This window comes from Schistocerca cancellata, chromosome 5 (genome assembly GCF_023864275.1).
Source record: "Schistocerca cancellata isolate TAMUIC-IGC-003103 chromosome 5, iqSchCanc2.1, whole genome shotgun sequence".
In the NCBI taxonomy this organism is placed as follows: Eukaryota; Metazoa; Arthropoda; class Insecta; order Orthoptera; family Acrididae; genus Schistocerca; species Schistocerca cancellata.
Window position 1 is genome coordinate 625,565,428 of NC_064630.1, and position 27,433 is coordinate 625,592,860.

Here is a 27,433-nt window from a genome sequence, read left to right on the forward strand (position 1 = left end):
TCAATAGTAACGAGCAGGGCACTGTGTGGGAAAGGGACAGGAACTGTGGAGAGTCACTGGCGGAAGTGATTGGTACCTTTTATGTAGGAGGGTATAGGCTGAAGGTGTTGGTCTGTGAGAGCAGAAATTCTCTCAATGGGGACATAGTAACCAGCCACAATGGGGTATCCTGGGTGGTTGGACTTTAGGAAGCATATAGAAGGTAGGAGTGCAGAGAGTGGTAGGAGTGAGGGCAGAGATGGACTCCAGGGAGAGGGTCTGGGTTGGTGCTAAGGATTTGAGGTGAGACTGGAGACCCTGCTGGATTTCTGGTATGGTGCCACTGTGGCAGGATTTGTAGGTGGATGAATGTGACAGCAGGCGGAGTCATTCTACCAGATAATCCTCACAGTTCAAAACAACAATGGTGGAGCCTTTGTCAACAGGTAGGATTATAAGAATAGGATCAGATTGTTGGTGTGAAGTGTGGTGTTTTCTGCGGTGCAATGTTAGTTTCAACGTGGATTCAGAGAATGACGGTGAGGCAAGGTTCGAGGCTGGTGATTTGAGGGCAGTAGGGGTAGATCACGGTTGGGTGGAGGAGCGAATTGAGTCAAAACCCTAGCTGCTCTACCCTCTTTCTATCTCATCCCTACGCTCCCACAAGCAGCAGGGTCCCAGGTTCGATTCCCGGCCAGGTTGGGGATTTTCTCTGCCCGGGGACAGGATGTTTTTGTCATCCTAATCATTTCATCATCATCATCATCATCATCATCATCATCATCATTCGTGACAGCGGCTAGATTGGACTGTGTAAAAAATTTAGACTGTGAAAAAATTGGGACTTTGTAGAGGCACTGATGAACGCGTAGTTGAGCACCCCACAAACCAACCAAACATCATCATCCCATGAGCAGCACTTTACCGTCTCCCATCCCTACCCTGTTATCCCTCCCGTTTCCCGCCCCAGCCCCCTCCTTACACCAACCAAGAGGTTGCCTCTCCCATCATACGCTACTGCCTGCTGCCTGGCTGCAGAGACTGTAGTTGTTTGTGTGTGTGTGTGTGTGTGTGTGTGTGTGTGTGTGTGTGTGTGTGTATTTTGTCTATTTTCGATGAAGGCCGAGTAGGGCAAAAGCTCACTTTTTGACAGTGTTTTTGTTGTGTGTATATGTCTGTATAATACTCTTTATGTATTATCTGTAGCTGGGCTAGAACCAGAGTTATAGTTGTTTATGATGAGACAGACACGAATAAATTTCAAACAATTCACAAACTTTGCAGACTTATAACTTTCTTCATAACTGTCCTATACCTCGGAAAACTGGTAGTTTTCCATGCCTTTTCTAGATCATTGAATATGCCAAATTTGAAAGAAATCGGAGCATTTGAAACACCCATACGTTCATTACAACTTTCTTCTTAAACTTACTTGTCGTATTTGAACATCGTCCTTCGGGCCACCAGCTAGACTCAAATCTCCTTTCTCTTACTTTGGCCTCAAGTCAGAATTGATTACAAAGTGAGAAACTGCTTCCATTTCTAAAATCAAAAGATGTAAGACAGATCACAGAAGCGAGAACCAGAAAGGGAGAATGGCTCTAGACAGCTGAGGTATGCACAGTTGCCATGCTTTGAAGTCTCTTGCAGAGTGTGAGGCCCCCTACGCTTTTCCATCACAATCTTAATTTTACGTATGTCTTTAAATTTAGGACATCCCTTAACCCTAAACTGTTTTTTACTTTGGGTACACCAAGTGTAAGTATTCGTGTTACGGGAACTCTCTGTGAGAAACGTGCCACAATACACCAGTAAGAGCCTCTTAACTTTTTGCGACACTTTCTTAGATCTCTCTTTTGCCTTTACTAAGTCACTTGGTTGAAACACTGTTGGCTTAGCCTTCTCATTGTGACGGTTTTCTCTCTCTTTGGCCTGTTTCACATTCGTTCCTTAGTCAATTTCTCACTTTCATCTTGCGGTACCGGAAAGACCACTTCTTCCTCAGTTATGTTTCTAGGTTTATGACCAAATGTGAGTTCACGTGGAGCGAAACCTTAAGCTGCATAAAGTCATAATAAAATTGATCCAGGTAATGTTGCACCTGTGACAGAATTTCCTGCACAGCCGATTCAACTCTTTTATTACTTGCTCACTTACGTTCCCTTGAGGAAATTTTCTCATGTCTAACCCCGTTCCTCTCTAACGTTTCTTCAAAGCCATGAGTAGTTTACTGGGGACCATTGTCTGGCAGCAACACATCTGATTACCTATTTGTACTAAAGTATCTTTCTGCAGCTTATCTATTGAAATTTTAAACTGTGTCCTTCTGATAGGGGAAGAATGCATCCAATGCTACAAAAATATATGTACACCTCCTCTGGATGTCAGCAAAAATCCAAATAAATCCACTGCAATTAATTATCTAGAGAGTTGACTTGAAGATTCCTGACACAGGCACTGAATAGGAACAGCAGCTACCCTCACGATCTTATGCTGCTAACAAACATTGAGCCTGTCTCTGCACCCACCTCCACATTTTGCTGAAAATCAGTCGCCTGTAATTTCACTGAACATTTGCGGTTCCATAAGGTCCATAACTGTCGTGAATTAAGTCAATCAATTCACTTACATTTTGATTCAGAAAACACAATGTCCACTCCTCTTCGTTTTTCTTCCTCATTCAGAAAAGTACTCCTTGGTGTATTTTATAAAACACCCTCACCTTTGGATTACTATTTGAACTCAAAATCTGTTTAACATGCTTTAAATGTTCTGTTCTGTATGCATTTCCTTACACACTCACCAAATTGCAGTCTCATTCATGGTTGCTTTTATAAATAATACTTTCAAACCTTCCAAATTTACCAGTTGCTCCACTATTTCTCCTTCTGCTGGCAAGCTGAACGAGGCATCCGCTATGACATTTTCCCTGCTGTTTTATGTAGCTCACCTCTATATCAAATTGCTGAAGATACATTCCCCAATGTGCTAAGTGAGGATGTCTGAGATGACTTCTCTTCATAAAACTCACTCTTTATGATATGTTAGCACTATTGTGCAGCGGCCTAACAGATAACCCTCAAATTTCTGGAAACCATAAATCACAATATCACAGTGACCTCTGCTTGGCCACACTATAATTACGTTCTACCAGTGTCAGCATCTTGCTCGCGACGATATGTATACTATTGAGACTTAGCCTGCAGTTCCTCTGTTTGGCAGATCTCTACACCAATTCCTTACTCATGTGGATCCACAGACAAATAAAAAGGTTTCGTAAAATTGGGGTGATATAAAATTTGATTTCACTGCAATTGTGCCTTCAATTCCCTAAATGCGACTTCCACGGTACATTCTTCTTGAGTATTTGTTTCACTGCCGGACAGTTAAAGGTCTACGGAAAAACAAACAGATGATAAAACTTGAAAAGTCTATATATGAACCTAAGTTCCTTTTTGTTTCTTGGATGGGCGTGTTCTGTGGCCTTGAACTTTCTATTTTCAGGGCAATGCCCTCTGCATCTTTTATATGCCCTAAAAATTTGCTTCTACCCTTCAGCAATTCTGTCTAAATGATTTTTAACTTCATGCTCCCTTGTTGCATAGTGACTAAAACCCTGTCCATTCTTTCCTATGTCATTGACGTAAACACCAAGCTGTTCCATCAATTACAAACTCAGCAGTTCGTGCGTGGTCTTGCCAAATACACACACTGAAGAATGTTTAGCAAAAATGGCAAAACATAAAAATGGTAACTCAAACTTTTGTGAAGAAATGCCATATATATATCCGCATCTAATTTGCTAATCGAGTATTCAAGTAACTACACAGCACATCCATGGACAACAAAAATTTTGCACTCTGAAATCGGTGTAGCTCATTGGTCAACACTGATTTATTGGTTTCTCTCACAAGTTTTTTGTTTGAGTTGCACACATCCAAAACCAAGCATACATTACAGTCCTTACTCAGAACAACACAATAAACGGTGTGGTTTCAGTTGCCTGAGACTGCAGTCGTGTGTGTGAGTTGCGTTTGGTTGAGTGTGTGTGCATATGTGTGTCCATTGTTGACAAAGGCCATTGGCCGATAGGTTTAAGTGTGAAAATCTTTTTGTTGTACCTATCGGCAACTGAGCATCTCTGCTATATGGTGAGTAGCAACTTTTCTTCTCATAATATTGTTACATTCCATCCTGGATTTTCCTTTGTTTGAAATAAAGGGCTTATATATTCAGTCTCGCAATCACACCCTAGGATATTCTATTTATGTTATCCTGCACCGCTTATCAATGCACAAAAGGCACTGCAGATTTCTTATTTGGGATTTTATTGTGCTGCTTGATTTTCAGTCAGCATTCCAAGTCCTTCGCCAGTACAAGGGAATCAGAAAACACATCACTGTTCTATAACAGTATCATCTTTAAATTTTCTTTCTGGAGCTCTGACAACACCTCCAGACATACGCTCTCCATTATCTGTTTTCTAATTTTCTTCTGTCCTCTTACGCTTATGTCCTGATGTTTATATTCTTGACTGATTATCTGTATCAGAATTACTATATCCTGTGACTCATTATCTTCAGCATCTGGATTGAGCTACCTATGCCTCCCTCGCTGAGCCTTTTTTATTTATAAATGGTACCCCTACCGACATACCATTTACATGCTACTTTATGACAAAATTTATTTTACAATTGTCAAGGTGCATATGCCCTGGGACAACTGGAAAGAACCTAGGAATTTTTTCATCCAGGAGAAAACTGGGGAAAACATGGGAATTTTTCAGTGTTCTAGTTTTCAGTTAAATTTTAATAATTTTGACTCTTAAGAACTGATACTCTAACAAAGAATTTTACAGTTTCCTGCTAATGCAGAATAATATTGCAACAATAATACAAAAGCGAGAGAGAGAGAGAGAGAGAGATAGAGAGAGAGAGAGAGAGAGAAAAAATAATAAAACGTAAGTTGCAAAGGAAATGTGCCATTTACAGCTATAAAACACAGTGCACACACTAGCATCTGCCAACGGCAAAATGTGTCAAAGGATTTAGGATGAAGACTATGCAGTACTTCATAATGAACTACTTCCGATGTGTGTGACATCACAATTGTTTACGTTGGTTTGTTTGAGCAGTTGCCAATGGGCTCGTGCGCATCTGCAGTTGAGTCACGCATGAGCGTTCTGGCTACTTAAAGTGTGGCTGTTAGTGATATTGTTGTTTTCTCTTCATTTCAGGCTCTCATGCCAAATGAAAACAAAAAGGATTTCTGTGGTTAGGAGCTCTCAAGTGAATTAAAATACATTCTCACAGTTACGGAATTCTAAAATATATTATTAGTTTCAGTTTTCTGATTTTGTTTTATTTCCAAGTTTTGGGTGGGCTGGCCAGCTTGTGGGAGGGGACCAAACAGCGATGTCATCAGTCCCGTCAGATTACGTAAGGATGGGGAAGGAAGTCGGCTGTGTCATTTCAAATGACCATCCCGGGATCTGCATGAACCGATTTAGGGAGATCACAGAGAACCTGAATCGGGACAACTGGATGCGGGTTTGAACTGTCGTCCTCCCGAATGCAAGTGCAGTGGGCTAATTACTGTGCCACCTCACTGCTTGGTTCCCCCTTTTTGGTTGTCAAGCATTAAGCACCTTGCAGAACAATGAAGTTACTTTTGTCAATTTGCTGAAGAAATTTTGCATATATTATTATTTTCCACAGAGGCAGTCCATTTATTTGAAACGAAGTGTTTCATTCCACACAAGTGGCTAGTTTCAACTCTTTGCTGAATTTCAAGTGCATGTTTTCATCTTTTGGCACGTATGACATTGTACTGTAATAAAGAATGTAGCATGAGATAATACATTACTGGTACTCCAAGAAAATCAGCATCCCAAAAAACACACTGAAAAGCTTAATATCAGGTTGGGGCCTACTTCATTGTGAATCTGGTCATACGAATGTGCAATTTGAGCCAAATTAAGCATTTTAGTATGGTTTACAAAATTCTGATGCTCTTGGAGTAGCCTCTGATGTCATGTTTCTTTTATTACGTAATGTAAGTTAATGCTTTTATGTACCAATGTATGGACTTCCTACGTCATTGTAACTGACGCGCAGTAATGCCTGTTTTCTGCCGCTCTGTGGCAACTGGTGAAACGAACCTATTTCTAATAGGTTGTGGGAAAATATTGCGAATAGTCATAGCGTGTAGGCTTTCACGGCCGGCGTCTTCAGTAATTAAAACTTCCGGGCTAAGAGGCCGTGGTCCAATAATAGAAATACTTCTCCCTGACGTTTCGTTGCCAGCTGCGGGCAACATCATCTGAGGTGAGTCCGCAGCTGGCAACGAAACGTCAGGGAGAAGTATTTCTATTATTGGACCACGGCCTCTTAGCCCGGAAGTTTTAATTACTGATTGCGAATAGTGGTTTGAAAAGCATTACTTTCAAAGTAATTTTCCTTTTCCACAATGAATTATGTTATGTGTGAGAATGTTGAATGAATTTTTTACATCACAGAGCGTTTGACACTCATTTAAAACTTTACACTTTGAGGACCAGCCACTTAGAAAAATTTTGAGCCCAGAAGACCAGCCATTTATGTCATTCTTTTAAAATATACTGGCTCATTTGCGTGATGTATCTTAAAGTGTAACAAACGCAAAAAATGGCCAATAATATATGTGAAATTTTAGCTTTTCTTGTGTGTACACTTCGTATATTATTTTCAACCATATTAACTTTTCCTATTTTTGTGTTTGCGATACTTAATGGTGATTTTGCTATTGACTGACCACATCACGTGTCCTGAGCTCTAAATATTTGCTGTCATCGGCTGGTGGGATCCCATGACATGAGCTATAATTGGCTTACAAAGCTCATTGCAATCACGATTTTAATGCTTCGGAAAGTAACGAGCTGTGTTTGGTAGAATTCAAATTTATTCTCTTGTAATACGATAATATGCAGTGTACATGTTGCTGCACATCAAAGATCTTTCCAAAACCTTTTTTTTCTAGGTTTTGTTTTCTGAAGTGCTGGGAAATTCTACGCCAGTGTATAAAACATTAACCATTCAAAGGTTTGATAAGTTTTATAGTCCGGAGGGAAAGTATACCGTCACTTAACATGGAAAAAGTTTATTTTCACCAAGGAGAAAGTATATTTTTAACCAGGAAGTCTGGGAAAAAATCCGAGAACTTTTTTCCTTGTCTCCGTATACAGCAGAAGGTTCACACTGAGCTATGAGATCTGTAATTTCACACGTGCACTGGGATTCCCCCCTCTTAGCCTTAGAGTCTAAAAAATTTCATCATTATCTAACCTAAGGGCCATTCGTATGTGGAATTTTCCTAGAACACAATCTTAAAAGATAATGTCACTTTCTCCACTTGACACTTCTGCACTTCCTGTTTTTGCTGCTGGTACCAGTTCATTTGTTTCTTCTGTGTAATTTTGTTCCTGGCAGTTTGAATATGTTGATTTTGAATTCCGCAAATCTCATGCTTGCTGACTCAGTGAATCTTTATCATTTCTGTTTCCAGTGCCATGGGTGTTTGCTCCTCAAACAGTCTCATGGTTCCAAACACATTCCCACCTCCAGAACTTTATATTACTTCCTCATGTCAGCTGTATTGGCCGTGCTGCCTATGTTTTACCTGCTCTCTTCTCTTGTTTCATGACAACTTATGTCTAGGCTGTCTTTCCCCACTTTTGCTCCCAGACTGCTGGCATATCCTGGTAACTGCTCCAGCATTCTGTCATCTGGAACTACTACCCCAACAATGTCTGCACCTCGCCTCCAAGGTCGCATGCAGCTGCTGCCAGCTAATCTGTGAACACTCACCTTCTGTACTGAGTCCTTGCCAAACTTCCATTACCTAATGGGGCCTAGGAATCTTCTACCTCTGCCTGGTCCCAGACCAAGACATTGCTTAGTTTAACTAGTATTCAGGAACAGGCTGATTACAATATTCTGATATTTTCTCACGTGATACCGTATTCTGTCAAGCGTTACTTGTGTTCATAAGCACCTGCTGTTGCGTGTCCTCTTGTTGTGGCTACATTTTTTCTGAGTCACTGTCTCTGTCATGCAAGTGTTCCAGGAACATCACATATCTCTCGTAATTGATTCACAGCAGACATAGAATGCTGATATTCGATCTATGCCTGCTGCGAACAATTCGATAGCCATACCAAAATTCACAAAATTCATTCATGGTGTTGTGGTCTACTTGATATTTGCTACCACTCTAGAAATCCACTGGCAACTTCTGTTGAATTTCTGTTGGCCATTATTCTTTTAAAAAGTTGTCCTTAAATTCTGATAGGTCATTACAAATACTAGACACCACATTAGCCTATAACAGGTTCCCTCTTAAAGGTCCTATACCACAAAGGATATTTGTTTGTGTTCTGACCAGAATACAGGCAACACATCCAGGAATTCATATGTGAACAACTTTGGGTGCACATTTCCTTGTGTATGGAAGTAATTAAGTTTACTTCGCCAAATGAAAGCTGCATCTGCTGAAGCGACGGAACAAGCTTGCACACCCCTTTTTGACAATTTAGCAATTGACTTTTTATTTCTGATCAGTTGCACATCCAATGTCTGATGATGCACAATCCGTTTTCTTTGTAACAGTTCATTCTGTTCACTCTGCAACCAGTGCCTGAGTTATATCTGTCACATGACTTACTTGACTTAATTCCTTTGGCCCCTATGAGGCATAGGGCATCCAGGAGAACTCACCATCTCTCTCTGTCTTTGGCAATGTGCCTCAATTCTGCTCGGGTCTTGCCGTCTCTTTTTGCTTATCTCTGTCACATGCCCTTTAAAATTGTTACACTGTTCCAGACTTCACTGTTTCAAACTTACGTTATTGCTTATGCTAGTAAACTTATTATTAGTCTTACTTTCATATTCAGTTTGTCTTAGCTCCATCGCTTAGGTGAAAGTGCGATAACCAGTCTCATTCTATTCCAATGTTTCCGAGATATTTGATATTGATTGTTTGTGTCATTCGTCACAGTTACTGCATACTGCATCAGTTTCATTATCTACCTTAGTAACAATATTTTTCTGTTCTCTCTCCACCTGGAGTTTCAACTGCGACTTACATTTTGTAAACTGTTCATCAACATCACACTTTACTTCAGTTTTTAATCTCGTCATTTCTGAGGACATATGAGAAGTTACCACTTGCATATTGTCATTATTTTCTTGATTTCAATTTGCGCCACTTTGCTGAATTAGTCAGTCAGTTCTGTCTTGTGATTCCCTAACATTGCAGTTAGTGAAAACAGCAAGACATTTTGCCTATCAGACTGTACTTTTGGGGCTATTTGCTTCGTCACATCATCTGTCATTACTCCAATGTCATCATTGCCTGCTTGCACTGAATTGCGCAAATTAATTTTCAGTGGATATAGTTTCACTTGCGCTAACTCTACAATCTCGGGAGATTCTGGACTCAAAAGTTCTGTACTACTTAATTCTCTCTTAATAGTATCCATAGTAATTGGCTCATCATCTGGATCTTTAATTTAATCTTGGATCTTGCATTTTGCATTCAGGCATTACCAATGTGCCCAACAATTGATAAAGAATATGAGAGCTTAACATTTGTTGCCGTTGATGTCATGTCGTCTGCCACTGAATTGCCAGCTGTTTTGCTGTGATGTGTTGAACCTGTGCCACAACACTCCACCCATATGCCAAAAAAACTGCATCTCCTACACAACTGTTTTACTCAAGCACTGCTTCCTCCCGTCTTCTTATGCTTGGAGAATACCTGACAAAACCTATATGCCCTATTACTAATTATTCTGTAAATTTTCCTACTGATTTTCTTCAATTGTATACACCAATTTGAAAGACTTTTACTGTTTATTTGGCCTTATTCCAAACCATTTCCCAGCTATCCATGCACTATTTTGTAACATTTCCAATATTCTCTCATGGTCAGATTAATTTTCATTGTGAATCTAATAGTTGTGTTGGTGCCAAACACAACAAAATTACAGCGGCCAACTCTTAGAGGATTTGAAATGACAAAACCCTACTTGACAACTTATTGTTGGACACAAGTCTTTGTTACGAGAGGCAGTAGTTTCCAGTGGTGTGTGGCACTTTCTTGGTACTGACCTACCTGCAAGTACTGCATCTTTGAAGGCCAGCCCCACTGCTTCAACCTGTGAAGCTAACCTGACCTTACATTTGGTGCAGTTATGAGGTGTCTGTGCTCCAGTGTGTGTTCTCTATTTAATTAACTACAATAACACTTGATGAAATTGCATACAGCTACCAACAAAGGGAAAGTAATTCTGATAGGAGTGAGCTATATTATATAGATCCCATGTCCTCAAATTAAGTGGTTGTATGTTCATCATTACATCGAAACAAATTCAAAGGTTTTACATTTTATAGATATCGCAAGACAGCTAGTTCTGTGTTGGGAAGATGCAGTTAATGCCCTTTGCCATACTGGTCTTCTCACATTCCATTAGGATTGTTGGGAAGGCTGCAATTTAATAATCCAAGTTAACAAATCTGGCACATTTTAAGTCATGACCGACGGATCATCAGTGGAAATAATACCACAATTTGTGAGTAATTAACAGCTTGCCAGGGTGTTACACTCGCCTACCTTCACACATTGAGGTGCTGTGTCGCACATGTCATAAGCTTTCAGAATGAGATTTTCACTCTGCAGCGGAGTGTGCGCTGATATGAAACTTCCTGGCAGATTAAAACTGTGTCCCCGATCGAGACTCGAACTCGGGACCTTTGCCTTTCGCGGGCAAGTGCTCTACCAAAACTGAGCTACCGAAGCACGACTCACGCCCAGTACTCACAGCTTTACTTCTGCCAGTATCTTGTCGCCTACCTTCCAAAAAGTTTGGAAGGTAGGAGACGAGATACTGGCAGAAGTAAAGCTGTGAGTACCGGGCGTGAGTCGTGCTTCTGTAGCTCAGTTGGTAGAGCACTTGCCCATGAAAGGCAAAGGTCCCGAGTTCCAGTCTTGGTTGGGCACACAGTTTTAATCTGCCAGGAAGTGTCATAAGCTTTGTTTGTGAACTATTTCCATCTAAGCCTCAGCAGTTTTTCACCATCGGAAATATACTTCAAACACATTATTAAAGGCCACCGCCTGTGCAACTTCACTTGGACGGTGTTACATAGCACAGTATGTGCCCAATCAAAACTTATTGTGCCATCAAGATGTAGTGACCCTCACTGCATGGCCGTCCTGGTCAACCACTTAGCCACGTCTCTCCTAACAGTGTCATGTCCCCCCATTGCTTACGATTCTTGGTGGCAGTGATTTCAGACACTACTGTTTGCCAAATATTACCTCTGCTTGCAATTACATCATTCACTCCAATTGACATACTTGGGGACAAACTCCAAATAATGGTTTTATAAATAGAGCGATTTCTCTGTGGTCCACCGCAATAAAATGTATCATGAACTATTTTTCCTTCTGCGCTGGGTCCTCTGGTGGACTCTTCCACAGGGATTGAAGGATGTCTGCCTCTGAGACCTGCACCTTAATTTTTATGTTTGGACCCTTCCCTGTATTCCTGCATGTGCTCCTACCCTTCCCAGGCCCTGCTGGTTGCACCCACCATATGACTGAAAATATAGGGGTTGCTGGCTGTGCCTATCTCTGAACACGCCATCCAGCATACTTGCGCTCCAGCCACCTCTGGGTCGATTCTGATAGGTTCTCTTAATTAAAACATAAACATCTCCGCTCTACATATTCAGATTGCTTTATTAGTTTTACCCTTCTTATCGTAATAAAATCCTGTATCATTTCTAAGGTTTTCCAATTAGTTACATTTCTGAATTATTGATCTTAATTGTTTAAATTGTTAATTATCACCTTGGGTTGCAGAGTGTTACGACAGCACACTGCCACATCGCATGCTGCTTCAGACTGTTCCGTACTGGGTTAGTGGGCAGTGCCCTATAATGTTTGCCAGAGGAGCAGCAGCCTGGAGAGCGGGCACTGGGTCAGACGGAACATTCGCTGTGGTTTGTGTGGTGGGCCATCAATGGGTTGTTATCTTTGAGAGTTGCTATGAGTGATTTTTCTGGTTTTTCATTTTTCTTTTTCCAGTTGATTAATTGTGTAGATTACCCTTCAGCTGTCAGTGTTTGCAAGTTGTGTGATGTGTTTTTCTTTTGGTGTTAGTGATTGTTAAGGGAATATGAGCAGGGAATAAGAATTTATCACTCTTGATAACACGTTGTTGTGCTAGCATACTTTTTCTTGAGAGAAATTCGTTTGACATTTGTTAAGTTGTGGTTAGCTTTGCTCGAGTTTGTTCTCTAAATGTTTATGTAGTTCTAAGTGCTGTGCCGATTAGCCTGGCACCTACTAAATCTGGTGTGCTGATGATTTATCGTTGTCGTTTAGTAATATTCATGAAGAGCGGGTTCCATCCCATACAAGCATATCCATTGGAGGGGCTTGTCTTTTGTTCCAAATATTTCCTTAAATTGAGTTTCAGTGAATAAATAATAGGGTAATGTTGCTCGCGGTTATATTGCAGCCACTCGAGTTTGAATGGGCTTAGTTTACCAAATTTTTCTAATACGTCACAAGGTGTTGGTTCTCATATTTATTGTTTTATCACTAAGTTTGAGTAATTGTTTGTGCCTCTGTTGGTTTCCAGATTAGTTTTATGTGGGAGTCACTGGTTTTTGGAATTTTTAAATAGGGTGGTCACTGTGGTATCCAGCTGAAGATGAATTCTGTTGTATTATTAGTATAGTTGTGGTTGTTTTTCTCTTTTTAACCTGTCAGTTGTTGTTGTTTGCAGTTAATGTTTGAAATTCTGGATTGTAGTGGAGCTAATGCCCAATATATATGTTAAGTTGCCTAAAGCAGCTCACTTGCTGTATTTAATTGTTGATCTCCATATGAGGTTACACTTCAGCCTCTATGAAGCTGATCAGGATCACATTTCTAAATATGTTATGAAACATGTACAACCTTAAGCCTTGGACAGTGGTAGTTGGTGTGTGTCTTAATTGCCCTAGTTGGTTGTTGGTTCTAGTCTTTGACTTGTATGTTGTAATTGGAGACTGTTTCAGTATCATGAAAGGGATAAATCCCAGCTCTCCACTCGGGTATTGCTCTTTGACTGAACGGGGGTTTCAGTGCTCAGTTTCAGTAAACTTATGTGATAGTGCTTACTTATCAGTGGATCACTTGATTAGTCAACAGCAAAAGCTGCATTTGCATTATAAGCATCTTTTTAAAATGTCAGCTCTTCACAATTTCACATGTTTAGTACTCCATATTTAGTACAAATATTTCTTTTTGTACCACCCAATGTTCATTGACCAGTTAAGCATTTACAATACAATTTAAATCATCTAAATTTAAAATTTTTAATTGTTATTCTATTAATGTGTTCCATTTGTTTTATCTCCTGCACATTGCCCTTTCATAAAGCCAGGTTTTTGGAAAATCAGATCTCCCATTTTTATCTTTGATGTCCTTGTTTCCTTTAGCTTCTAAAGACAGTAAATCTGATTTTCGAGTGCAGTTTCATTTTTTTTAAGCAATGGAAAGTTCTGGATAGGCTAACACCAATATGGAAGGGATAGGTTGCTATTCACCAATGCTCTTTCTTTAAAATCCCCCCTTTTTTTAATGATAGTTGTTACCAAACCCTTACTAATATTGTGTGTTTTGACAATTAATGCTTTTCATTTAGTGAAGTTGCTAGTAGTAAAATCTTTTCAGTAATTGTGACATAAGATCTTCGTGTACCCTGCGTAATGTGATAGAAAAGGAATACCGTTGCAGTGATCTAAAAGAAGAATAAAACATTGTTTTCAGAGAGTACAAGCTTTTGAGAAAAATTGAAAAGCTCCAAAAAAGAGAGAAAAGGCTTGAGAAGAAATTGGATGCTAAATTAGAAAAGCTGGAAAATAGAACAAAACGAATGCTCGAAAAAAAGTCGCATTCAAAATCACGCAGTGAAACTTTACCTGAGAAGAAATCATTAAATAGGAAACGAGTGGATGTTCCTGTTGGTACATACTTAATGGATGCTGTTCTGTTAAATGTTGGATCAAAACCAGATTTACACATCAAGCTTGGAGAATCTTTTACAAAAGTTTGGGAGATCATGAACACCGGCACACTGCCATGGACAGATAAGGTAAATAATAGTGTGTTGTCATTTTTCAAAACTGTTCTTGTGTGTGATTTTGTAATATGATGCATTACTGCAATGAAATAAAATTTAGGCTTTTAGTTTGGAAAGGAGAATGATTTTTGTGGACATTAATTATGTGTGCTTGTATTTAATTTTTTCTTGTTTATTCGGAACTACGGGAGAAGAGAGAGAGTTAAAGTGACAGAAATGTGGTGATGTTGAGGAACTGATCAAAAAATGCTCACTTATCTTACGATTTTTAATTTGGGTTTAGAATTTTGCAAAACTGAAGAGAAAGAGGTGCCACAGAATGAGATAAATAATAAATAGATCAGTTACATAGAGAGAAGTTATTCAACACTGCGCAGACTGCAAATTAAAGTAGAAAAAAAAAGTTTTATTTCTGTAATACTTTCTCTTTACATTCCTTTCATTTCAGCCTGTATTAGGTTTCTTTTGATCTTGATTGTGGATAATTGGCATCCTCTTTTCCACATATTGTGGCAGCTCGTGTCCATTTGCAGCTCGTGTCCATTTGTTACTGCTGAAGAACAGTGCCAAGTTCTGGTAGCAAAAAATAATAAACTGTATTTTATATCATTCCTATATTTTTATGTCCAGTCGTGTGAATTCGTACAGTGTGACTTGGGTTTTACATATGCTTTTATGTTGTAGCTACTAAGAATATTTATGTTGTATTATATGAAATGTACATTTATTTATGTAGTCAGTCATGCATTCATCCAGGAATCACCTTACAATGATCATGGATTTGTCTTCCAAATTCACTGCAAATTAATAGCTCAGAACATATACATACACACTGCTTTAAGAGGATAGGACAGGTGATCACCTGTGGGCTTGATGAGGGAACCATCTTGGCATTTGCCTGAAGTGACATAGAGAAACCAAGGAAAACCTAATCAAGATGACCAAATGCAGTAGGCTCCATCCTACTGAAAATAAGGTCAGTAACTGTTACAACTGCACTGCCTCATTTGGTTGGTCCCTATTGTGCAGTGATTCTTGATATATACACACTCTTTATCACTGCATACATCAAGGACCCCCACTGATGACTCCAGAAGCATTAACTTGCTGCTATACTCCTTGCACTAACTCCAGTCCATTTGGAACACTGATTCCAGTCCATTCGGAAAACTGTCTTCATGTCCCCCCATCAGTCCACCTGAAAAATTGAATCAGAATCCTACTTCGCATGATGAGTGAGTCGTTGAACTCAAGAGAATGACAAGATGTTGCTCTCATATGCTTTAGATCTTGGCACATGATTTTCTTATAAAAGTATTACAGTATCGCTGCTCTAAATCTTCTAAGTAATATTTGATTTTGAAGTATTCAACATTTCAGCTGCCTTTTAAACTGGTGTATTTTAGTAACTTTTTTCACCTCCCTTGGGATTTTATGCAAATTTATTGTAGGCTAGAAAATGCTGTATTGAGTCTTTTGTTTGTGTTCCCGTGGTAAATAATAAGTCCGAACTGGCTCTTGTTCCTTGATTACATGTAGAACTATTAGTGAAATAATTTGTAATGTCTTCCCTGATATACACAGCTGATTGGTAGACATACTAACTTGCTGGAGTAAGACAACTCAGTTTTTTTTTTAAATAATGTTATGAAAGGGTAGTTGCTGCTCACTATATAGCAGAGATGTTGAGTGTGTGTGGCCTCAGGAGCCAGAGACTGCAGTCGTGCATGTGAGCTGCATTTTTGTGCATGCACGCTCGTGTATGTGGGTGCACGAGCGCATGTCCTATCTCTGATGAAGGCCTTGTTGGCCAAAAGCTCATTTTCTGACAGTCTTTTTGTTGTGTCTGTCTGCAGCTCAGCATATCTGCTACATGGTGAGTAGCGACTATCCTTTTCATAATATTGTTACATTTCATCCTGGATTTTCCATTGTTCAGTTTTTTAAAACAGTTCTTTGAAGTGTGCCTGATAATTGCTTCTAGTTATTATTCTGGTGGTGCCCCTTTTCCACATTTTAAAAATTGTACCCATGTTTTGCACATTCAATTCCCAGAAAAAATGTCATTGATAAGAATTGAGTGTAAGACCAGTATGAACTGTAGATTAAAACCGAAGAAAGTGCAAAAAGGTGGGAAATTAAGGCGATGGGACCTGGATAAACTGAAAGAACCAGGGGTTGTACAGAGTTTCAGGTAGAGCATAAGGGAACAATTGACAGGAATGGGGGAAAGAAATACAGTAGAAGAAGAATGGGGAGAGTGAAGGCAGCAGAGGATCAAATAGGTACAAAGACGAGGGCTAGTAGAAACCCTTGGGTAACAGAAGAAATATTGAATTTGATTGATGAAAGGAGAAAATATAAAAATGCAGTAAATGAAGCGGGCAAAAAGGAATACAAACGTCTCAAAAATGATATCGACAGGAAGTGCAAAATGGCTAAGCAGGAATGGCTAGAGGACAAATGTAAGAATGTAGAGGATTATCTCACTAGGGGTAAGATAGATACTGCCTACAGGAAAATTAAAGAGACCTTTGGAGAAAGGAGAACCACTTGCATGAATATCAAGAGCTCAGATGGAAAGCCAGTTCTAAGCAAAGAAGGGAAAGCGGAAAAGTGGAAGGAGTATGTAGAGGGTCTATACAAGGGCAATGTACTTGAGGACAATATTATGGAAATGGAAGAGGATGTAGATGAAGATGAAATGGGAGATACGATACTGCGTGAAGAGTTTAACAGAGCACTGAAAGATCTGAGTCGAAACAAGGCCCCCAGAGTAGACAACATTCCATTGGAAGTACTGACGGCCTTGGGAGAGCCATTCCTGACAAAACTCTACCATCTGGTGAGCAAGATGTATGAGACAGGCAAAATACCCTCAGACTTCAAGAAGAATATAATAATCCCAATCCCAAAGAAAGCAGGTGTTGACAGATGTGAAAATTACAGAACTATCAGTTTAATAAGTCACAGCTGCAAGATACTAACGCGAATTCTTTACAGACGAATGGAAAAACTGGTAGAAGCCAACCTCGGGGAAGATCAGTTTGGATTCCGTAGAAATGTTGGAACACGAGAGGCAATACTGACCTTACGACTTATCTTAGAAGCTAGATTGAGGAAAGGCAAACCTACGTTTCTAGCATTTAAAGACCTAGAGGAAGCTTTTGACAATGTTGTCTAAAATACTCTCTTTCAAATTCTGAAGGTGGCAGAGGTAAAATACAGGGAGCGAAAAGCTATTTACAATTTGTACAGAAACCAGATGGCAGTTATAGGAGTCGAGGGCCATGAAAGGGAAGCAGTGGTTGGGAAGGGAGTGAGACAGGGTTGTAGCCTCTTCCTGATGTTATTCAATATCTATATTGAGCAAGCAGTGAAGGAAACAAAAGAAAAATTCGGAGTAGGTATTAAAGTCCATGGAGAAGAAATAAAAACCTTGAGGTTCGCTGATGACATTGTAATTCTGTCAGAGACAGCAAAGGACTTGGAAGAGTCATTGAACGGAATGGACAGTGTCTTGAAAGGAGGATATAAGATGAACATCAACAAAAGCAAAACGAATATAATGGAATGTAGTCGAATTAAGTCGGGTGATGCTGAGGGAATTAGATTAGGAAATGAGACACTTAAAGTAGTAAAGGAGTTTTGCTATTTGGGGAGCAAAATAACTGATGATGGTCGAAGTAGAGAGGATAAAATGTAGACTGGCAATTGCAAGGAAAGCGTTTTTAAAGAAGAGGAATTTGTTAACATCGAGTATAGATTTAAATGTCAGGAAGTCGTTTCTGAAAGTACTTGTATGGAGTGTAGCCATGTATGAAAGTGAAACATGGACGATAAATAGCTTAGACAAGAAGAGAATAGAAGCTTTCAAAATGTGGTGCTACAGAAGAATGCTGAAGATTAGATGGGTAAATCACATAACTAATGAGGAGGTATTAAATAGAATTAGGGAGAAGAGGAGCTTGTGGCACAACTTGACTCGAAGAAGGGATCGGTTGGTAGGACATGTTCTGAGGCATCAAGGGATCACAAATTTAGCATTGGAGGGCAGCATCCATAAAACCTTGTGCTAGTTGCGCAATCTACAACTTTATCATCTATGCCTAATGCAACAGAATTGTGTTCCTCTTTATGCTGGAGTGCATATTGTTTTCTTTATGTTCTGCATTATAATTACTCATTGCTCAATCATAAACATCCTTCAGAATTTCATTTGGTTTCTCTAATAGGAGTTCTGGTGTTTTCTCAGTGACTATGATGTTGTCATCACCAGCAAAGAGAACTTTTTCTCCGTGTCTTATACTGCCTGGAAAGTCATTTGTATATGTGTCCAGAAAAAAAAAAGAAAAAGGGAAAAAAAATTAGCAGCTTGCCTGAGTAAAATTTTCTATTTACTGGGTGAAGTCCCTGATGTTCAGTGGACTAAAAAATATTTTTAAAAATTTTGTATTGTTTATCATTTAGAAATGGTGGCCATTTTTGTTTCAGACTGCAAGCTGTGTTTTGCTTTTGCAAGCATCTGCATTTTATTAATTATTAAGTAATTAATTGCCCTAGGCCTTTCACATAAAAAAGTACTTAATTCAGCGTGTTGTAGCCTACAAAATATAACGTTATCACCTAGCTGAATCTATTCCTTAATATATTTTTAATAGCTAAAGGTTATTGTCCGCAAATTAAAAGATCTCAATTTTTGAACAGTGGTTTCTCACAGGAGAAGTAATTTCTCAGCCTTAATAATTTTTTGTGCTAATACATCATGTAGTATGGTTACTTCTTATAGAGTATTAATGGTGAGAAGATTAAAGTTAGCCCAGTCACAGTTTTGAATTCCAGGGGGAGAGCTTTTTTAGTACATTTTTAACTGGTATCGAAACTTCATCCTTACTTAGCTTTTTTGAATGAGGTCCTTGGTCCTGGTGGATGGTAAAATATAACATGCACGTCCTAGTATTGACAATCAAAACTATGAACTTCAACAATCCACCATTATAAATCAGGAGATGTTGATGTAAACTTACACTTAAGCAAGTTGTGTGACTGGGGTATAAAACAATGAAAAGATCAAGTGCCTTTAATCTTCTGACAGCCACTGAATCTTTCCTCCAACACTTAGGTATAGAGTTCATGTATTTCCTCATATTATACAAAAACATAGGTATTCCCTATTACCTGTTCATTACATAATTTAAACATTACTTGAGGTGTAAAAATACGGTTCTCATAGGTCCTCTGCAGTCTAGCTTTCGTGACAACTTGCTTAGTTGTACCTCCAACGTCATCACACGCGTTCTCCTGATGGCATGATGGAAAAAAGTGCCATTCTGCATCAAGTTCACAGTCTTCTTTGTCAAAGGAGATGTTAATAATTTGTTTTTTAAATTTTTATATTGGCTTGCATCGTCATCAGGGAAGTAGATCAGTTTGTTTATGGAAGTGTATTGCGGTTGTGTGTGGTTTGTTAATTGCAGTTGAAAAGCGAGCACATTGTGTTCACTTATGACACAAAAACTGTGACTCTTTATTTTGTCTTGAACTTTATAATAGAACACAACAAAGTTAGCTACAAACACATGAAAAAAGTGATTGTCACTATTTACATTCTGTCTTGTGTCACCCTTTCTTTGTATTCTATATTGTCAGGCATCAAATCATCTTGTTCAAATTCTTTAAAAATGTCAAGTGCAGATTGTTTGCCTGGACAATCTTGACATTTTCCCATGATCATACAACTGTAATTGTCAATATTGCATGTCACACCTTGCCAAAAGGTCTTTATAGTCAACTCTGAGACTGGTCCCATCTATCATCAACTTTTACGTTCTGCTGATACAAACAAATGCAAACATTATGCTGCCAGATGCCCCTGCAACAATATGTCATTTCAATCTCAACTTGCAAAATTTCGATCTTCCAATTTCAGTGTCAGGTTTTTCTTTTTTGAATTCAGTGAATAGTTTATTTAAATGACTCAGTATTAACCTTTTTTGTCTTTGAATGTTAGTAGCATCTACTGCCACTCCACTTCCTCCATAGTAACACAGTTTTTTTATTTTTATTTACTTATTTATTTATTTATTTTTGGCCAGGATCTTGTTGTCATCTTTATAAAAGGTAATAACCTTTTTGGTAGTGTTTGCATCTATCAAAGTAGGTGAATCTTTGATTTGTAATTCCCTGTTCTTCCAGTAAATGCCTTGTTAATTTAACCAAACATTGTGACACATTAAATTCATCACTAACTTTTACTCAAGCAAGAATTTGGCAGTAAACCGATACTTTAATTTTATCCTCTTTGTTTGAAATATGCATTAAGTTTCTAGCTTTTCTATCAAATCATCATATTCGGTTGGTGAGATTTTAGAATTTCCATCTGGTCTAGTACAAATTTTCTTTTGAAATGAACTTCCAAATTATTTTTACAACAAGTTGAATCTATTTTTTAATAATTTCTGAATTACAAAAATCCTCAGAATTTTGTGACCCAGAACTTCTAAGCTGTCTCTCTCCCTTTATTTGTTAATTACAAATATCTTAGGATAACATGTTGGACACAATGGTTTTCCTGGTGGTATTGATAAAAGGGCTTTTATTTTTAGTTTAATGATCTATCATTATTTCTCTCAGACCTTTTGTTATTGTTTCTGAAAAGGGCCGAAGCAAGACTGGCCATAAAGGTGATATATTTTTTTCAAAGTATTTCATTTCATGGTATTTCCAAATTAGTTTAACCTCTGAGCCAACTCTTTAGTAAAACAACATGTTTTCATCTTTGTAGTAATCTTCCATTAAAATAGCTTTGGGAAACACTACTTTTGTGATAACCTTCATTAACAAGGACACAGATAGAACACTTAGACTCAATTTTTTAACTGCACACTTCAAGACTTTGTAGTTAACTGAGTATGAGTGGGTGGATGTTGGTGGAAGGAAGCAGACAACACATTGACTTGTACAGACTTTTCTGGAGCCTGTACATAATTGCAGACGCTAGCTCCTAGCCTGCTGAAACTTTCAGCAGAGGATTGGCTCAACAAATAATCATTAGTTTCTTGAAACTGATGTATTTAAATTGTGTAATTGATTTACTGCATGTTCTTTGCAAAACCATCCAGTGTTTACTTTCTGTGAATCAGTGTAAAACCAGGTGTAGCTAAATACAGTCTACATTTGTGTACATAGCTTAATAATGTGTGTTTTGGGAAGAGATCTGATACGGATACCACAAGGCAGTGCACTCACCGGCACTGCATGTAGCTGCATTTGGTCCACAACATAGTGTTCTTGAAACACCACCATCTGATAATGAGTCTGCGGCGACCCGAAAACATGTTCAGTTGAATAAATAATAAAAAAGCGACTGGTTGCATATTTATTATCAAATAAATTGCCAATTTAAATTGCAGTCGCAGCTCGTCATCCACGCTGGATATACTGAAATTATGTAATTGAAGATTGTAGATAAGTATATAAAGTGTTGTCTTACTCATGAGTTGGCTCGTAGGTTAACTTAGCTTGCATGTACCAAAAAATTAAATACATACAGAAGTTTCATCACCTTTTTATCCAGTCTTGCTTGGACCTTTTTTAAAAAATTAAGAAGCCTATACCGAAACGTCTGAGAGAAGTAACATTTGATCATTATTCTAAAAATAAAAGGCTTTTTATCATTACAATACCAGGAAAGTCATTATGTTCAACATGTTATTCTAAGATATTTGTCATAAACAAAGAAATGGATAGTGATATTTCAGATAAAGAATTTTGTGACTCTTCAGAAACTATAAAAAAAGTGGATTTAGCTTGTGAAATCCAAGGTGTATCGCATGATACTAAAATTAGAAAACAAAGTGAAGAAAAAGTACCTTTTGGATTGAGTGCAAAAATTGAGAAAGTGACGATACTGTCAAAAAGAATTTGGAAGTTTCGTTTCAAAAGAAAAGTTGCACTAAACCAGATGAAAGTTCTAAAATTTCTCCAACCAAATATGATGATCTGACATAAAAACTAAAAACTAAATGTTTTATTTCAAACAGGGAGGATAAAGTCAAGATTATCAGTTTACTACCAATTCTTGGAGTTGAGCAAAGATTGGTGATGACTGTAATGTGCCAGAATGTTTGATTAAATGAACAAGGCATTTAGTAAAAGAGTAGGGAATTTTATATGCACTACAAAAGAAAAATGCACCTAGTTTCATGAATGGAAACACATACAAAAAGGTTATTAGGTTTCATGAAGATGACAATAACCACCAGAATGTAAAGTTGATGATACATGGGGTCAATCTTAGAGTTGACTGTAAAGACCTTTTGAGAGTTCTGATTTGCAATAGTGATAGTTACAATTGTATGACCACGGGAAAACATCAAGACTGTCCTGGCAGACATGCTTTACTTGACATGTTTGAAGAATCAGAACAAGATGGTTTGATGCCTGACAATATACAGGTGTTACAAAAAGGTACGGCCAAACTTTCAGGAAACATTCCTCACACACAAATAAAGAAAAGATGTTATGTGGACGCTTAATTTCCATGTTAGAGCTCATTTTAGTTTCGTCAGTATGTACTGTACTTCCTGAACTCACTGCCAGTTGGGCCAATTGAAGGAAGGTAATGTTGACTTTGGTGCTTGTGTTGACATGCGACTCATTGCTCTACAGTACTAGCATCAAGCACATTAGTACGTAGCATCAACAGGTTAGTGTTCATCACGAACGTGGTTTTGTTTAATTTATGCAGCTGATACACTTTATTTATTATTCCAGATATTGCTGAATTAAGATTCATATTTTTGACTCATACTGGTAATTTTTTTCGTAACTTTCCATTGAATCTCAGAGTTGAAATTTATACTGAAGTTTGATATCATAATGCCCTATTAAGTGCGTAATTTTCAGATTTTTATCTGGTCCCCTAACTTAGATATTGCAGGCCAAAGAATAAAAAAATTCAAAAAATCTGTTTTTTAAAATAATTTTTAAGTGTGAGCTTCTCACCATTGATACTCTACAAAGAGTAACTACACTGTGTAGTGTAATAGCATAAAACATATTAAGGCTGAGAAATTACTCCTTCTTTGGAAAAATACTCTTCAGAAATTAAGTTTTTTTAAATTTTTTTTTTATGAACAATAGTTTCAAACCATTAAAAATATATTAAGGAATATATTCTGCTTGGTGGTCATGATTTTAATTTATAGTCCAGTGTGTGCTGGACTAAATGCTTCTTATTTGAAAGGTCTAGGGCAAACTTACTGAATAATTGTGAGGGAATTCACTCAGCAAATACCAATTTCTTTCTGAATGCTGGACCACTTGGTACGGATTGACCCAGATGTTCAAAAACATATTTTTTACTAATATTTCTACAGGGTGTATATGACCTGGGAGATCTGGGAAAAACCTGGGAGTTTTTTAGAATTCTGGGAATTTATCATTGTTTTAGTTTTCTGTTACATTTTTGACTGGTAAGAACTGACACTCTAACAAAGGATGTTACTGTATCCCGCTTCTGCAGAATAACACTTCAACAATAAAACATAAACGAGAAAAAAAAGGAAAATAACTTAAATTGCAAAGGAAATGTGCCATATACGACGACGACACACAGTGCTCATGCAAGCGTGTGCCGAAGCAAAATGTGTCAAAGGCTTTAGGAAGACTATGCTTCGTAACCAATGAGCGTGAAGACACAACTGTTTACATTAGATTCGTTTTAGCAGCTATGAGTGGGCTCATGCGCATGTGCAGTTGAGTCACGTTTGAGTAGTAGATTCTCCTGCTTCTGGCTACAGGAATGTGGCTGTTGGCTGTGCAAGCAGTCGCAGCAAGCAGCTAGATGCTATCGGGAAAAGGGGGTGCCAAATTGATATACTTGAGGGAAAAAAAACTTGTTTCACAAAGCACCTAGCATCAAGCCCACGCTTGTCTATCGATTATTCATATGGTTTTGAAACACTTCCCTGTTGGTTTTTGAACACATTTAAAGTTGATTTCTGAATGAATCGTAAGTTGAGTTTTGAATGCATGCATAGTGTATGTGACGTCTCTGTCAGGAGAATCCTCGTCGCATCTAGAAATAAACTTTCCGCAGACAAAAGGGGACGGGGCTGTGCGAGCTGAGCGGAGTAAAGCCGAACAGATGAATGCCAATCGCTGTCTGATTATGTGGTTGATTGGGTTTGCGTATGATTAGCGTTGTTATAATTACTAGCGAAATCCATAGATTCAGACTTCCAGAATGGAAATAAACGACTAACAGGAATAACAGGTGAGAAAGATTACCTATTATCTTCTCGATGTATCCAAGAAAATGAAATTTTGACAGAAAGTTTTTGGCCAGATCACTACACTAATGAGGATCAGTTGTCAGCTGCTTAAGTTATACTCTGAAAGTAACGCGTAAAACATGTTGCACAAACATGTAACAACGCCTAACCGGAGAATAATCGATGGGATAACTTAACCAGTGATCCTGCCAGGGTTAGTGAAGTTAATCGCGAACAAATTTTCACAATGGCAGGAATCGCTACAGAATTGGTGATGACAAGATTGTGTGTTAGAATGAGGAAGGAGAAGAAACGGGGACATCAAACAAATTATGGAAGAATAAGATAATTCCAAATTTATATAAAAATTTAGTAATACTACTTTTCAATCACATGGTTGAGACACTGGTGTGTGTGAATGAAACGTGAAACTATTTCCTAACATAAAGCTTTTTTAAAATTAAGAACAAACCGCCTTCCGTCACAAGTTGCGTTTATTTACTGCACTATGCATTTCGAGCCCTGGAGGCTCATCTTCAGGTGCTTTTTAGTGATTTACATCAGGTTTTTTTAGTGGTTTGTCTGTTGATATTACATTTTTGTGTTAAAACATGGTATATTGTAGATATAAGTTTAACAGCATTAATAATATGAAAATAACTTACAGTTTAACATTGTATGATGTCTGCTTCTGTTGTGCAGTTGGTATACACAATATACATCTTTAATTTTGCAGTCATTCCCACATAGAAGGCATCAAAGTGTAGGCAGGGCAGTTGGTAAATCTCGTGGGTGCTTTCACACGTGGCTCTGCCTTTGATCGTGTACACCTTCCGGGTTACAGGACTGGAGTAGGTGGTGGTGGGAGGGTGCATGGGACAGGTTTTACACCGGGGGCGGTTACAAGGGTAGGAGCCAGAGGGTAGGGAAGGTGGTTTGGGGATTTCATAGGGATGAACTAAGAGGTTACGAAGGTTGGGTGGACGGCGGAAAGACACTCTTGGTGGAGTGGGGAGGATTTCATGAAGGATGGATCTCATTTCAGGGCAGGATTTGAGGAAGTCGTATCCCTGCTGGGGAGCCACATTCAGAGTCTGATCCAGTCCCGGAAAGAATCATGTCACAAGTGGGGCACTTTTGGGGTTCTTCTGTGGGAGGCTCTGGGTTTGACGGGATGAGGAAGTGGCTCTGGTTATTTGCTTCTGTACCAGATCGGGAGGGTAGTTGCAGGATGCGAAAGCTGTTTTCAGGTTGTTGGTGTAATGGTTCAGGGATTCAGTATTGGAGCAGATTCGTTTGCCATGAAGAACTAAGCTGTAGAGAAAGGACCGTTTGATATGGAATGGGTGGCAGCTGTCATAATGGAGGTACTGTTGCTTGTTGGTGGGCTTGATGTGAACGGATGTGTGAAGCTGGCCATTGGACAGATGGAGGTCAATGTCGAGGAAAGTGGCATGGGATTTGGAGTAGGACCAAGTGAATCTGATGGAACCAAAGGAGTTGAGGTTGGAGAGGAAATTCTGGAGTTGTTCTTCACTGTGAGTCCAGATCATGAAGATGTCATCAATAAATCTGTACCAAACTTTGGGTTGGCAGGCCTGGGTAACCAAGAAGGCTTCCTTTAAGCGACCCATAAATAGGTCAGCGTACGAGAGGGCCATCCTGGTACACATGGCTGTTCCCTTTAATTGTTGGTGTGTCTGACCTTCAAAAGTGAAGAAGTTGTGAGTTAGGATGAAGCTGGCTAAGGTGATGAGGAAAGAGGTTTTAGATAGGGTGGCAGGTGATCGGTGTGATAGGAAGTGCTCCATCGCAGCGAGGCCCTGGACGTGCAGGATATTTGTGTATAGGGAAGTGGCATCAGTGGTTACAAGGACGGTTTCCGGGGGTAACAGATTGGGTAAGGATTCCAGGCGTTCGAGAAAGTGGTTGGTGTCTTTGATGAAGAATGGGAGACTGCATGTAATGGGTTGAAGGTGTTGATCTACGTAGGCAGAGATACGTTCTGTGGGGTCTTGGTAACCAACTACAATGGGGCAGCCAGGATGTCTGGGTTTGTGAATTTTAGGCAGTAGGTAGAAGGTAGGGGTGCGGGGTGTCGGTGGGGTCAGGAGGTTGATGGAGTCAGGTGAAAGGTTTTGTAGGGGGCCTAAGGTTCTGAGGATTCCTTGAAGCTCCGCCTGGACATCAGGAATGGGACAACCTTGGCAAATTTTATTTGTAGTGTTGTCTGAAAGCTGACGCAGTCCCTCAGCCACATACTCCCGACGATCGAGTACCACGGTCGTGAAAGCCTTGTCAGCCAGAAGAATGATGATGAATCGGTCAGCTTTCAGATCACGGATAGCCTGGGCTTCAGCAGTGGTGATGTTGGGAGTAGGATTAAAGTTTTTCAAGAAAGATGGAGAGGCAAGGCTGGAAGTGAGAAATTCCTGGAAGGTTGGGAGAGGGTGATTTTGAGGAAGAGTAGGTGGGTCCTGCTGTGGTGGAGGACGGAACTGTTCCAGGCAGGGTTCAATTTGGATAGTGTCTTGGGGAGTTGGATCATTGGGAGTAGGATTAGGATTATTTTTCTTCGTGGCAAAGTGATATTTCCAGCAGAGACTACGAGTGTAGGACAGTAAATCTTTGACGAGGGCTGTTTGGTTGAATCTGGGAATGGGGCTGAAGGTGAGGCCTTTGGATAGGACAGAGGTTTCGGACTGGGAGAGAGGTTTGGAGGAAAGGTTAACTACTGAATTGGGGTGTTGTGGTTCCAGATTGTGTTGACTCGAATTTAGAGGTTTTGGGTGAGTGGAGCTGGAATTGGGAGATTGAGTAATGGGGAGACTGGGTCTGTGTGCAATGAGAGCAGGTTGAGGTTTGTTGGAAAGGTTGTGGAGGGTGAGTGAGTTGCCTTTCCAGAGGTGGGAAACCAGGAAATTGGATGGTTTTTTGAGTGGAGGGTGGCATGCTGTTCTAATTTGCTGTTGGCCTGTAGGAGGATGCTCTGAACAGCCAG

The 27,433-nt window shown here is 39.1% G+C and overlaps 1 protein-coding gene across 3 annotated transcripts in view; it reads left to right on the plus strand.

The window, feature by feature from the left end:
- The window catches only part of LOC126187330 (uncharacterized), a 155,017-nt gene that overhangs the window by 44,602 nt on the left and 82,982 nt on the right, over positions 1-27,433 (plus strand). For all 3 annotated transcript variants that reach the window (XM_049928349.1, XM_049928350.1, XM_049928351.1), the window contains exon 7: positions 13,843-14,167. In XM_049928349.1, coding sequence (XP_049784306.1) covers positions 13,843-14,167 — 325 coding nt within the window. The remainder of the gene's footprint in view (positions 1-13,842; positions 14,168-27,433) is intronic.